This window comes from Erpetoichthys calabaricus, chromosome 7, assembly GCF_900747795.2.
Source record: "Erpetoichthys calabaricus chromosome 7, fErpCal1.3, whole genome shotgun sequence".
Lineage (NCBI taxonomy): Eukaryota > Metazoa > Chordata > Cladistia > Polypteriformes > Polypteridae > Erpetoichthys > Erpetoichthys calabaricus.
In genome coordinates, this window is record NC_041400.2 from 164,708,354 (window position 1) to 164,722,580 (window position 14,227).

At 39.8% G+C, this 14,227-nt stretch overlaps 1 protein-coding gene across 2 annotated transcripts; it reads left to right on the top strand.

Moving 5' to 3' along the window:
* The first annotated feature begins 3,705 nt into the window (after positions 1-3,705).
* Positions 3,706-13,503, top strand: LOC114655152 (transmembrane protein 171-like). Of its 2 annotated transcripts, none has more exons than XM_028806013.2 (4): positions 3,706-3,822; positions 7,841-8,413; positions 11,128-11,260; positions 13,161-13,503. In XM_028806013.2, exons 2-4 carry the CDS (start codon positions 8,023-8,025, stop codon positions 13,336-13,338), a joined length of 702 nt encoding a protein of 233 aa, XP_028661846.2. In that variant the 5' UTR covers positions 3,706-3,822; positions 7,841-8,022; the 3' UTR covers positions 13,339-13,503. The 2 variants fall into 2 exon arrangements, with proteins under 2 accessions (XP_028661846.2, XP_051786153.1); XM_051930193.1 differs by lacking the exon at positions 3,706-3,822 and adding an exon at positions 7,025-7,045.
* Positions 13,504-14,227: the final 724 nt, after the last annotated feature.

The following is a 14,227-nucleotide window of genomic DNA, read 5'->3' on the forward strand; positions in this document are numbered from 1 at the left end:
AGGGTACTGCTTAGGTTGTTTTGCCTTGAGCATATGATCTAGCCTGCCAGTGCTTCTGTTATAAAACACTACTAATGTAGACTGACAACTGACCACTTTACTAGGCCCATCTCTCCTTCTCTTGTACTTCTCCACTGGATTGCTACATAACTGAGTAGAGTGGAGCTTGTTTCCATAAAATATGAGTACAGCAATACTTGAATGATAACAACATACCTGAATGGCACTGTAAATCAGGTGTATATCCCTTCAGGAGTCTGCAGATGGGCATTTCCAAAAAGATATTGCTTGTTCCTTAAGGCTAGGAGTGTTCTAGAATAATTAAATAAAAGTGACAGTTAATTCAGCAGCAGTTAATTCAGCAGCCCCACCAGTCAAAAATTCTAGTACATATGTATGTACTGTATGTATATGAAAAGACTTGGACAATGGTGAAAAAATGCTGTCAATGCCATAGTTTTATTAATCTTTAAACATCACAAAAAAGTGTCGTAAACAAAAAGAAAAATGAAATCAATACTTGGTGTGAGTAGACTTTGCCTTAGAAGCAGTAGCAATTCTGTTTAAGTATACTTGCATTCATTTTGTGAAGGTCCTCACATGCTCAGTTGTTCTAAGCCTCTTGGAGACCTTACCACAGTTCAGCTGCAGACTCTGGCCATCTTGTTTGCTTCTGTTTTTGCAGCTAATCCCAAGCATGCCTTAAGATCTGGGTTCTGTGGTTGCCATGCCATCTGTTACTGTATTCCTTGTTCCTCTTTTCACTTCAGACAGTTTTAATTGATTTTGGCCTTGTCTGTGAGGTCCTTGTCATGCTGCTAGAATTAAACTGGCACAGATCAGGTGCCTCCCTGATGATACAGCAAGATGGATAAGAGCAAAACTGGGAAATTTTGACTTGTCACTCCAGGGCACCTGCTACTGTTTTTCTGCACCCCAGTTCTTGTGAGTCATTTGGCTTTATTTCCACCTTAGAGGAGTGGCTCTTTGGTTGCAACACTTTCATGAAGATTACCTCTGGTAAGACTCCATAATGTAGACGGGTGTACCAGGGTTCCGGTGGTTTCTGCCAGTTCTGTGCTAGATATGTTCCGATGTCAAAGGGAAGCAAGCTTTGTGTGTTTCTCATTTGCTGCTCTCAGTTTCCATGGCTAACCGCTGTATTTCTGGTCCTCTACCTTGGCCATTTATTAATGCTTCTGTAGAAGAGCCTGGAGAGCACATCTAGAAATGCCTGTCTGCTACAAATGTTCTGCTTGGGAGAGACGTTGATGACACGGGATGAGCACCTTATATCTTGTCATTATGCTAATTTTAGCCATGGTCTAAGATTTGCCACAACCTCCCCGTTTTAGTATGGCTGTCCCTGGCCCACTCTTTATTTCCGCTGCACAAATGTTTCTGTTTCAGTTTATCCATCATCACTTAATGCCACTGATCATTAGCCCCTTAATCAATGCCTATAACATCTATCTGACGGCCTTGTGTTTTTTAAGTGTAATGTGCTAAATTACTATGTTAGCTTCTTTCTTTAAGAAATCTATTATCTTATTGTATAGCTTCACTTTTTGTAAATGGAATGCATACAAATCTAAATTGTCCACTTTTCTATAAACACAATGATCTAGAAGGCATAAAATAACAGTCCAAGGCAAATATTTTTGTGAATTATCTAAAGTGCCTAAGATATACGTATACTCATACTGATACACAGTTGGCCGTGCATACAAAAAACATAAATTAACTGTTTCACATTGTATAGTTTAAAAGCATTTTTGTATCTGTTTGATAAAACTGATTAATTGCTTAAGTTCTTAAAAACTTAAAAAGGGAGTTCAGATTACTTAAGTTTACTTAATGAAACTTGCAGTTTTTTTTATCATTTTATCATCCTGGATGCAATTGTACAGATACTTCACCCAAACTTGGCTGAACTTGTCAACCTTTTTCTTTTGTGTGTGTGTGTGTGTTTAAGGTTAAGATCAGTTTTTAAGAAGTTTCTTTCCTTTCTGCACATATGGAATACAGAATAAGAGAAATCATCTAAACGACTGCGTACATTCCTTAAGAAAAAAACCGGAATCACGATAAATGAGGCGGCACGGTGGCGCAGTGGTAGTGCTGCTGCTTTGCAGTTAGGTTCGCTTCCCGGGTCCTCCCTGCATGGAGATTGCATGTTCTCCCCATGTCTGCATGGGTTTCCTCCGGGTGCTCCGGTTTCCTCCCACAGTCCAAAGACATGCAGGTTTGGTGCATTGGCGATCCTAAATTGTCCCTAGTATGTGCTTGGTGTGTGTGCACCCTGCAGTGGGCTGGTGCCCTGCCCGGGGTTTGTTTCCTGCCTTGCGCCCTGTGCTCTGCTAGCTGGGATTGGCTCCAGCAGACTCCCGTGACTCTGTAGTTAGGATATAGCGGGTTGGATAATGGATGGATGGACAATAAATGAATTTAGAAGGTTGACAGATGGGTAAAATAACTATAAGAGCATGAAATATTTAGCAGCAAATGTGATGCATAAAAAAAGACATGTCAGTCAGTCTGGAGTAAGCTAATTTAGAAGCAGAAACAAAGAGACCTGCATTAATTTTAGAAGGTTTATAAATTTCATCCCCCCTGCAAATCCTGTTGCCTTTCTGCTAGAGATGGGAAAATGATACAGAAGCGTCAAAGCTTGTGCCAGTCAATCTGAAGCGTAATGAGTCGAATCAGTGTCCAAGTACAAAACTCCGCTGTCACGTAACCCGTGATGTTTGAAACTTTGAACATCATCAGTGCTTCAAAGCGCGCTTTTTTTGTTTGACAGCATTTTGTTGGTTTGACAGCTTTGGTGCTAAATTAACAGGTAGGTTATATAAAATGCATCATTCTCATTCAACAATGTTGGGTTGTGTGGAGAGAGAGATTTGGAGAGCTTTGCTGACAGATGGTGACTAACAGTGGAAAACGGCGTTCAAAAGTTAAATGTATAAATGGACAATGACCTTAGCAGAATAAAATGAACCTAGGTTTTTCTGACCTGCTACTGGTGACATGAGACTGAAACAGTGAGTGCTGCTTCACTTGCACTCTTGAGAGCTTGCCTTGACCTCAGTTAACCACCAGATGTCGCTGTTCATACTGTGGCTGAGGCTTCAAAGCTTGGAATCTTTTTCGGGCACAAATAGAAAGAAAGCCTCAAAGCTTAGGGAGGCTTTATTTTCCCATCACTACCTTCTGCTTGCTTGGGTGATTGGAATCAGTAGTATGGGCATCAACAATGTGGGAGTCTTTTCAGATTAATTGGTGTTTACACGGTGGTTAAACATAATTGTGCAGATCACTTAAACAAAATAATTTTGTAATGAAGCTAATATTTATTAATCTTCCAAATTCGTTTATTCCAGACTGAAACTGGCAAACATATTGCACAATAAAAGTTGAATCAAATGCAACACCTCGAGCTGGAAAACTGATGAATAAATGGGGAGAATTTACTGAAGCGTGTATAGAGTGCCATTTTAAGAAACTACAGAGAGTACCTTTACACTAACGTGCCCAAGAAGCATAAACGCTACCATCATTGAAAACGCGCCTGATTTAATAAAAAAGGGTTACTTACCAAAACTACCGAAATTACCACCACATAAAATGTTAAATGACTGGAATTGCCATTCAGGTGCAAGAATCACTAAATCTACATCTTTAAAACGCCAATTAAAGCCGCACGCGACTAATCTGCAGATCAAGAGCCTCGAAGTACTCGTGTGGCAGTTAAGTCGGCGCGAGCGGCCCGCCTTCACACAGCAGCCCGGAGCAACAGGAGTGAGTCTGAGGGCAGTGCAGGTAGGGCGTCTCGTTCTATTATTGTTTTATAGTATTCAGTGCATTCGATTTGGAGCTTCTTGTATGTTAGCCATTCGCCAGACCTACTTTATGGTGATTCCTAGTTGGACGTATGCAGTGATGTAAAATCTTGGAAACGATTGGACGTGGATTGCGTTCGACGTTGGGTCCCCTACCCAGAGAAAGCAAAACATTAAACGCAGCCTCAATAAAGCAATTTCCGGAAAGTGGCTTTAATTTAAACAATGCTAACTGTATGTATCAATACTTTCTTGGGCAGATACGAATATTCCAGAGCGCGTCAAATTTGCCAAATAAACGGTGCAAAATTCCGTTTGCACATGTGTAAACGGCGCCAAAATACAATAGTAAAAAAAGTAGTGGATGACTACTTGCTGAAGGAATCGCTTTTTTCTATTTTTTTTTTTTTTTTTTGTTTTGTTAACATAGAAGTGACGACTTGTGAGTAATAGCTGTTTCCGGCCAATACTTTTTTAATGCGTTTTTTCGCGAAGATACTGCGAAGTATCCAGCTGCAGTCGGGACAGTTTTAGGCCTCCGACAGATCCGAGGACTTCACACATTATGAGGGCCCGGAACCTCCTTGTATTTATGTGAAAAACACGACGACGTTTATTTTTACCTCGTGTATAACTGTTAGGGCGGAGTGGTGGCTCTGAGGCTAGGGATTTGCACTGGCAAGCGTAAAGTTGCTGGTTCAAATCCCGTAAAGGTGACTCTACCTCGTTGGGCCCGTGAGCAAGGCCCTTCGCGTCCTGGGTATGACGTTAATCAGCATCCAGCTCTGCATGTAGGCCATCCAACCTGCAGGGGAAAAAACCTGAGGGATTGTAGCAGAATTGCCAAAAAAAAACGCTGTTCCATTTCATCTGATCTAGTGTGGTGCTGAGGTGTCATCCGTTGCATGGCTGCACTTGGGTCCTAATCTGCGATCCCGAGTTGGTTTGTCATGTGGTGGGTGCGGCAATGCGCCGTATCAGCGCGTGCTCCTAACCTCTGTACTTGTAAAATTTTTAAACTTACTGTTGCTTTACTAGAAAATTATTTTTTTCACAAGTTACGTTGATTTATGGAAAAAAGTGTGTGTGTGTGTGTGTGTGTATATAATATATAACCAATTAAAAAGGACACCTCCATTCAGTCGTTTTGTTCCAGATGCACAACTGAGAGAACTCCGTAGTTTTGAAGTTTAATAAATGCTGAATACACCGGCATCCAAACTACCGATTCCACAGGTTTGAAAGCGGGAACTTAAAGGAATTGAAATCGATATGACGGGCATGCCGTATAGGCGTCAGTTCACCTCCGAAACATCGGGTACGGCTCTTGGAAAGTGGGCGGAGTCAGATACCGCGACAAGTGTCATCTTACGGGACTCGGCATGTCTCGGGTCGCTGAATCGGTCTGAGGCTTCATACTGTCACACCTGGAGGTCTACTCTCTTGGAGGTGCTTGCTGTTGTCGGTAACAACGTACACGCTGGGGGCGAAGGGGCGGTTTTAATAAATTTTGTACTGCACTTTTTTTTTTTTTTTTAGGAATGGAGTCGACTGTTCTAATTAATTTTGGGTGGTCATTCCAAACAAGTGAAGGCCCCGTCACTCATAGAGTGCAGGTTAGTGTGGGGCACAAAGATTGCCAGAATCGGTGCACCTTAGTGGGCGAGCGGCAGCCATGCAATGGAGAAGGTCACTGATGTAGTCTGGTGCAAGGCCATTTAAAGATGTGTAAGTTAGTCATGGTAAAGCAGGATGGGGGTTTTGTGCTCACTGTTGCTGGTTCATACAAGGACTCTTGCAGCAGAATTTTGAATCTGCTGGAGGTGTGATAAGATTAGAAGGGACATCTTCCAGTATGAAGTTACAATAATTGATGTGGGATGTGATTAAAAGCATGGTCAAGTTTCTCTGCATTAGAAAATGAATCGGCATTCAGGCATCAGAGTGACTGACTGAAAAGGAGCTCGTTTTCTTAAGTTGCGTTTTAGTGCCAGTTTTCAGTTACTCAGTTTTGTTGCAGTTTGAGTTCTGCTCCATCCAGGTTTTAATTTCATTGACACACAGTGAGCTGAGAAAGCTCTGAAGTTTTGCTTTTAACATTGGAACACAGATGACTCATCTGCTTAACAATAACCCAGTCCAAAGTTATGAAAATATGGCCAAGGGGAAGCATATGAATACATAAGAGCAGAGGGCCAATGACAAAGCCCTAAGGAGCTTTTTGTGTGACTGGTGCTGAGCTGGATCTGCTCTTGCCAAGACTAACAAGCTTTTGCCTATCGGTCAGAACTATAAGCCACTGGAGGGCAATGCCAGGGATACCGGCCGTTCTGGACCGTAGAGTGTCATGTCTAACAGTGTCAAATGCTGCACGAAGATCTAACAAAATTTAATACACTGGTTTGTCCAGAGTCTGCTGCCGTAAGCAAATCTTTACTCAAAGCAGACCAGTTTCACATCTGTGCTGTGCCCTGAAACCAGACTGAAAGGGTTCCATCAGTTTTAGAGGTTAAGTATTTGGTAGGCCACAACACACTCAAGGACTTTTGACAGAAAAGGTAAGTGAGAAATTGGCTGAAAATTAAGATTGTCGGCATCAAGACCAGACTTTAACTTTGGGGTAACAGAAGTGATTTTAAATATGGCTGGCAATAAAGTATGTATTTTGTTATTGTTGTAACAGTTGGGATTATGGCATGAAAGCAGGATTGAAGTGTGGTGGAGATGGGGCCCAGTATACCAGTAGTAAGCCTCCTCTTACAAAATGTGTCTTAAAGAAATGCAGATGTGACTGGTGAAAATTTTAAGAATAGGAACCGGATGAAGTGGGAAAACAAGGAAAGATGTTAAAGCCATCATCTTTTATGTCAGTATGAGCCAGGTGCAGGTTAAAGTTGTTTACAGAGAACAAAACTCTGTGGTTATCATGGCCACTTTCTATTCTGCAGTAATGGGTGGTGTTAATGCCAATCACAGGGCAACTGGTTACCCCACCAACCTCATCTAGACTTCCATTCAATTCCACAGTTGCTGGCTGACTGGTCTTTTTAAAGATAGTGGTCTGAAATCCATAAGAAATTACTTGTGTAGCAATGTACCATGAACGACCGAAGTATAATTTTTTTTTTTTTTTTTTTCCCATCCAATAGGAACTTGTGTGAAGTGAATTTTGTGGCTGAAAGCTTCAAGGTGGATTGTTTAAAGTTAGTGCAGTAAAATTGAATTATTTACCTTAGTTTTACATGTCAAAAGGATTTTGTTGCTTTCTTTTTTTTAGGTTTTAATCTTGTGTTTGTATTGAATTACAAAACTAGACATGCTGAGAATGTGTTGCATTTGGTTTAATCTTCTGAAATACACCATAATCTGTTAGTACCTGGGGCTAATACATCGTGAGGCTGGAGCTGAGGATTGGCCCTTTAGGACAGGTCTGTCCTGAACCCTGCCATATATAAAGACACCCCTTGATGGGTGGGAATATACAAACTCCTCACAGAGAACAATTTGGCATGGGTCTTAAGCCGGTGGTTGCTGGATCCTGGAAGTAGTAGTGCCAAGAACTACCAGTTCCATTTTTTAAATGTTTGATATAATTGTCTTCAAGGAAACAGACCTTCACGGTAATGTACCATGTGTTTTAGTTTTGGGCAGTTCAAAAAACACTACATATAAAAAAGTTTTCATTAATTCTGTGAACTGTGCCCTCACCGTACTCCCACATAGTTTGTATAAGAATTACTTGGGTTTTCCCATCGCTGAATAGTTTATTAAAGTGGTTAATAACACTACTGCAACAAACTACCAAGCCTTGTAGTCAAAGCAGACATCTTGACGTCCTTTTTAAGAAGCATCTGGATGAGATATTGGGGACAGCTTAGCTTTTAACTTAACAAATGTTTCTAAATTGAATATCTCCTTATTGACTCCTCTGTCTACCATTCAGTGGATCTTTTATTTGTAGATTATTAACTACTTTTTCTTTTTTCCTCCCACCAAAGATATCCACATTGCATTGAACTAAATCCGTGATCTTGGGCAGCCTTCCTAACGCCTCTTCAGGTGACATCTCTGCCAAGTTCCAATTTGAGCTTCCACTCTTGTGATATCCTTTTGTTTGACCTCAAGGCTTGTTTAGTGGTGGAGATTGATCATTTACAGTACTTCATTTGCCACCCAGTCTATGAAGGGGCTGAACAGCTGGTTACAGAGTGCTGAGGGCTGGCTCGATCTTCTCATGTGTGATAAGAAGCAGTGGTTTGCTCGTTTCTTAATATTTGGTTTTCTTTTACTTTCTGTGGGACTCTTGGTCACAGTTATTGGCTTCTGGTTCCCACCTTGTGACACACAAGCAAGTGGTGAGCACTCTGGTGATGGCACCAGTCCTGCGACTGAAAACAAAACCTGCAACTTCTTGACCTTGCAGATACTTGGCCCTTTAGTGTCTGCGGTAGGGATAGCCCTGTTGGTTATAGGTTGCATTCGCAGAAAACAGAATTTAATTGGATCACAAGAGGACGCACCTTTGCCTGCTGAACAGCCAGACTCCTTGGAGCCCTGTCAGATTACAATAGGTAAGTGTAGCATATTTAAGGGGATTAGCGGTGAGGACTGCCCTCTATCTTGTTTCTAATTGAAAATAGAGGGCTCACTAAAAATTTAATTTGTAGAGTCTAAAAATGCTGGGAGTTCTTAATGCTTTTGATCAAAGTGGAATTTTCTGTCCTGAAATTCATTTTTTTTTTTTTGTATATCCAGTATATTTACATTATGCCACCTTAATAAAGTTTTCCATGAAAGTAATTGGAGAAGCCAGTTAGTCCTTGTCACAAAACTTGGTGGGTACTTCCTTTTAGATAGGCAGCAGTGGATCATGATTGTTTGTGTTCTTTTTTTACTTCGTCTGTTTTTGCAATGCAAGAAGTGTTGAAAAACACACTACATTTATCAAAATCTAGGTTAAGAACATAAACTTAGTGAAGGAAATGCTTTATAATTATCAAGGTAAATTTTTAACTTTGTCAGTATGCTAAGTTTCTGCTATATACTGTAGTATATAGAATAAACAAGATAAATTTAGATATAGGTCAAACATGGTTATTCTGTAATTTTACCTAGGGACAATTTTCATATTGCTGTGTGTTTCTCTCCCCCCCCCCCCCCATCCCCATGTTTGTTGCCTGAGAGTTTACTTCCTGCCTTGGGCAGAAAATTCACACTGCAGTTACATTCAGTTCTATATACTGACCAGGAGCCATTGCTATTCCATTGAGACAGAACCTGGTGTTCCACTTCCCATCCTTGCATTAAGTTTGAGACGAGCACATGCTGCTTGAAAAGCCAGTTCCATTTCAGTAGGACTCTGGTTGTTCCAGCTAAAAAGGAAATCTTAAGGCAGCATTGTAAACTTTATGTACTCCATGTTTGTAGCCTGCATATCAAATCTGCTGCCATAGTAGAAAAAAAAAAAATTTAAAGACGTGGGTGTTCATGTAAGGAACACAAACCGTACAGAGCTCATGTTTCAAGTTTCTGCCAATGTTTAGGATGACCGGGATAACTGACATGGCTTGCCAAAAGGCTAAAGCCATGGGAATTTTCCAGTATGCATGTAAGAGTGTGCCTAGGTGTTTCAAAGGAACATGGGGGGGGACTAAAAATCCTTGGAAAGGCCTAACAAATTTATGGAGTTGTTATAGGTAATGTACACTTTAAATTGACAATTGATAATTTTGGCTTTTTGGAATCAGTGTAAAATTCTTCTGGTCCCAGTCAAGTAAACCGTGGAAGATCATTGGACGCAAAGTTGCCTCCATATCCTTAACAAATCAATCTCATGTTGTAGAACTTCCTCCTTGAGGATAAGGAGTGATAGATGTTACTTAATGATATGGAATAATTATGTGGATAAGATTGGTGTGCTTTTCTGGGCTGTAATGGCCTGTTCTAATATCATAAAGCAGTGGTTCCTAAACTTGGTCCTGGGGCTGCAGGTTTTTTGTTCCAACTTCTGTTTTTAATTTGACTCATAGCCTAATTAAATGAACTATTTCCCAATTTCTGTGTGTTGGTGTCAATGAAGAAATTGCAAATGTGTGTTAAATGCTTAATTTCAATTTAAATTTGTTTTACAATGTTTTTTTTTTTTTATAAACTTGTGTTCATCAGATTTCCATTCTTGATTCCCATTACCGAATAATTAGTGGGTCTGAAGCTGATGCAGTTGCAGCCTTTCACCATTTAGTGTTCTTCCCCGGTGTTTTGCTTGTTCTTAATTGTCACTGTTGGAATACAATGAAGGGAGTAGACTGCACAAAAAAAGGGGGGGGGGGGGGGGGAGGATGAAGAAAACCAATGTTAAGCTTTTAAAGCTATAGCAAAAAAATAAATGTAAAATCACACTGCTGTGCTTTTCTGAATGCAAGATAAGAGGAAAAATAGACCAGCTAACTAAATGAGAGAGGAAAAAAAAAAAACCTGTTGCCAGGGGGTCCCCAGGACGGAGTTTGAGATACGCCATCATAAAGTTAGAGTAAGAGGAATGCAAAGACCTACAACTGACAGGAACTAGCAAGGGGGGGGGGGGGGGTTGTTTGAGGGTGATAGAACTCTAAGCTGTCAAAAAAAAAAAATCTGTGTAATGAGAGCAATTTTTTTTTTACTCTTATGCAAAACTGTATACTGAAAAAATGCTATTAGTTAGAAATTAAGCCCAAAAAGGCTTGTGATAAAAAATATTGTACTATTGTTAGTTGTTGGCTGAGGAGGGTCTGTAACTAATTTTTACATCCATGGCATATGAAGTACAAAGTGCCCAGTGTTGATCTTGACCAATCGCATGTTGCAGCACTTGGCTGGTAAACTATAGCATCGGTAAAATATTGAGTCATAATCTAAAAATAATGCAGCCAAGGATGTTTATAGTGTAACATAACTACTTCATACATGTTCAGTGCAAGCATGATAGCCAAGTGTAGGGACCTCCTTCTCTGTTTAGCAACCTTAAGTGAGTCTTAATGACTTTCCGTGGTGTTTTGTGTGGGTTGGTCGTCCCCCGACTCCATGTGCCTTCAAAGCTACAGTACCTCCTTAGACAAAATCTGTTCATCTTGTATTTCTGGTGCAGGTTTTTTAAAAATGCACTTGTTTGTTTTAGGTCCTAAACGGCATCCAGTAAGGTTTCTTCATAGCTCACAGCAGGTCTGTACATCCAAGTGGTCACTGTATGTGTTTGCATTCAAATTTTTTTTTTTTTTTTTTTTTTTTTTTTAATAAACTTTCCTCTTAGGTGAGACTGTGGTTATTTTTCCACCTCCGCCCCCAGCGTACTTTCCTGATGCGCCACCCTTAAGGAATGTTGGTGGCAGTGCCCAGTCTACATATAGCAGCCCACCATCTTATTACAGTACATTCAATCAAAGGTAGGAACCATGACATTAACCATGCAATGCCTGATAGTATGTTGCCCTATTCTAACCATAACCAGACACTTAATGTAATGGAGCCCAACCTTTTTTTCTTGCTGTGCAGAATTTTGGCTTTAGTTTTTCAAAGTATAAATTCCCTATCATATTTAACAAACTTTCCAGAAAAGTTTGTCCAGTCCTTTTAATGTTTTGTGGGAATAAGGTATGTGAATCCCAGTCAAAGACCAGAACTCAAAAGCTCTGTGCTCTGAGGTGAAGTGATTTTAAAATGTGTAAGTCTAGTGTTTCATGCAAATAGATTATATACTTTTCGATTTTTTTTTTTTTATCACTGAAGAGATGAAATGTAAATCTTGCACTTTTAAAGTTATACTTTCCGCAATACTTGGACAATGCTAAAATAAATGAACATTTTTAGCAAACTCCACAACCTGGCAGCTGCATTAAGCAGATTGATCAATGTTTAAACTCCAGGCTCTAACGGCAGCTGAACAATGTTCATCTTTTGACTACCAGATGATATGTCACTGTAGTCTAATGTTCAAAGTTTGGTACTCAACAGAGAAGTCGTATTGAAAGCATGAGCTTTCCTCAAATATACTTGCGCTTAATGTTTTCACTAAATTTCAAATCCTTCAGGTCCATAGATTTGGAGGTGAAACTCGTCAAAACATATTGCAAATCAGGTTTTCTCCCGAGATCTGTACCCCCTCCCATAAGAGGGGTGTAACATAATTAGTTATTGTGAAATCTGTTTTATTCTTGCAATGAATATATGGTATCTGCATCAAGGCACACCAGCAGTTCATACTTAAGCTGTAGCATAGCCTGTAGTCTGCCTCTTATTACAAGGATGGCTCTTTAGACTTGCCAAAAACTAGCCTGAGCTATTTGCCACCAAAAATAAGTAGAGGCAAATGTATTCAACATTTGAAATAGAGAATTGTCTAACATGAGGTTATAGGGAAATGTCGAAGGTATTCAATTTTGGGCAAATTTCATACCTTGTCTCCCATTGAGCAGATTTTTTTTGTATTGTGTTCCAGTGTCAGTATGTTGTCTGAGGTTCACAAGCTCCCTCAATTAAAAAAAAAAAAAAAAAAAAAAAAAAAATTTAAATCGGTTAAGTAGTAAAATGTGAAACTAAACCTGCATACAGCTTGACTTATTTTAATGTTGATTGCATATAACTGGTTGGAAGAAGCTAATTTGGAGTCAAAAATCAACTTGAGTCTAATTGTTCTCTTCAGTCAGATTATGCTGAAACAGGACTGAGTGCAGTGAAGAAAAAGCAAAGCAAATGTTCTGTTTCAAAATGAAATGACTGTCTAGGTAGTAACGTGGGTGGTTTTTGTTTCACATATCTATCCTCTTTCTCAGCTTCTTGTTATCCTGCCTAACCAATCCAATAACTGTGTGTGGTTCCACAAATTGCACCCTATGCAAGTTTAACCTTTCCATGGTAACAAGACAGACATTCGCCCAACAGAGCAACTATAATCACATTTCCAAACCATGGCAAATTCAGAGTAACTGTTGTAACCCTGATCATGTGACCAATACTGCCATAAACTTTTGTAACTTGGATCTTAGCAAAAGTATTTTGCAACCACATTAATACCTCAGTACTGCAGTAACTGCTGGACAATAGCATTACACTAAACATTTTTTTATGTACTTTCTCTTAATTCAGGCATTTATAATGGAGCAAAACAGTTTACTTAGGCTACTTTTATTATACACACAAGCTAGAAGTCTAATCCTCCGTAAAAATTAATCTATTCAATGACCCAGTTTGCTGTTTTTTGTGGTTTGTATGAAGAAAATGGCATCTAACTTCTACCACCTAAATACTAGTGGATTTCAGTCCCAATGTTATGCTTTTCCTTTCCAGGCTTCAAGTTCCTGTGTCTGAAGGGCGAAGATCTGCTTATTCCCCAGGTGCAGGCTCCATTTTCACTATTACTATACCAAGTATATCCATGGATAGTGTGTGTCACTTCAATGACTTTTATGAGGCCCCACCAGCTTATGAAAAGAGTGATCTTGATCAAAGAACTTCCATCTCATAACAGACTTTTCTGTTTTAGTAGTATATTTTGTATATCATTGTTTTTAAGATTTGTATATTTTATGTTGTGTGGCTCTGCCTTTTCTTTAATTACACTAAGCATCTGCACTTGAACTTCTGTACAGTGTTTCAAAATAAAGATCCTATTTATAGAAAAAAAAAAAAACCTTGCAGTTCTTTGTGGGTTTTTTGTATAATGTTCTCACAAGTGGAGTATCACTACCCATGAGACTTTGTCAGGGCAGCATAACATCACAAAGCCGTAGCAGTCAATGTAGAATGAGGGGGATGTCTCCTTCCAATCTGCACATCTTGCATTACACAGGCACAGAACTTGTGTACTGTAAGCATATTCCACCTCACTTTACAGTGTTGATTGATCTGCTTTGCGCATGTGTGAGCAATTCAGTGTGTGGATGTCTCTTCCTGAGCAGAACTGTAGCTGGAATTGGAGCCACATCTGTGGTTCAAAGAAATATTGCACTTTATGGCATGGTCTGATCTGAACTGCTCATGTGGATGCTCAACTTGCACTATTTTCATTTGAAGGGTACATTTAGCTAACTATAGTGAATATTAAGAAAATACTTCATCCTGCATAGACTTGTTGGGTCTTCACTACAAGATTAAGAATGTTCTGCTCCTTGTTATCTAGTAATTTTCCCCCACACCCACCTTGATACAGTATCTAATGCGGATTCCTTGCATCCCTGGCTCTGTGGGTGTTGGTTGTAGTGATAGGAGCTCAAGGAAATTTTGGGGGAGAGACAGACCTTGGATTATTCTTCTCGGGTAGGCATTGTGGTGCAGTGGTTAGCACTGCTGCTTCTCCGGTTAAATTTATTAGCTACAATAATCAGCCAAGTATGGTTCATGCAGGCTTTCCTAGC

Excerpts from the sequence above, each read along its gene's own strand:
- LOC114655152 (XM_028806013.2), top strand. The coding sequence starts at position 8,023 with ATGAAGGGGCTGAACAGCTGGTTACAGAGTGCTGAGGGCTGGCTCGAT. Across the intron at positions 8,414-11,127 it reads GCCCTGTCAGATTACAATAG|GTGAGACTGTGGTTATTTTT; the intron begins GTAAGTGTAGCA and ends CTTTCCTCTTAG. Across the intron at positions 11,261-13,160 it reads TACAGTACATTCAATCAAAG|GCTTCAAGTTCCTGTGTCTG; the intron begins GTAGGAACCATG and ends TTTCCTTTCCAG.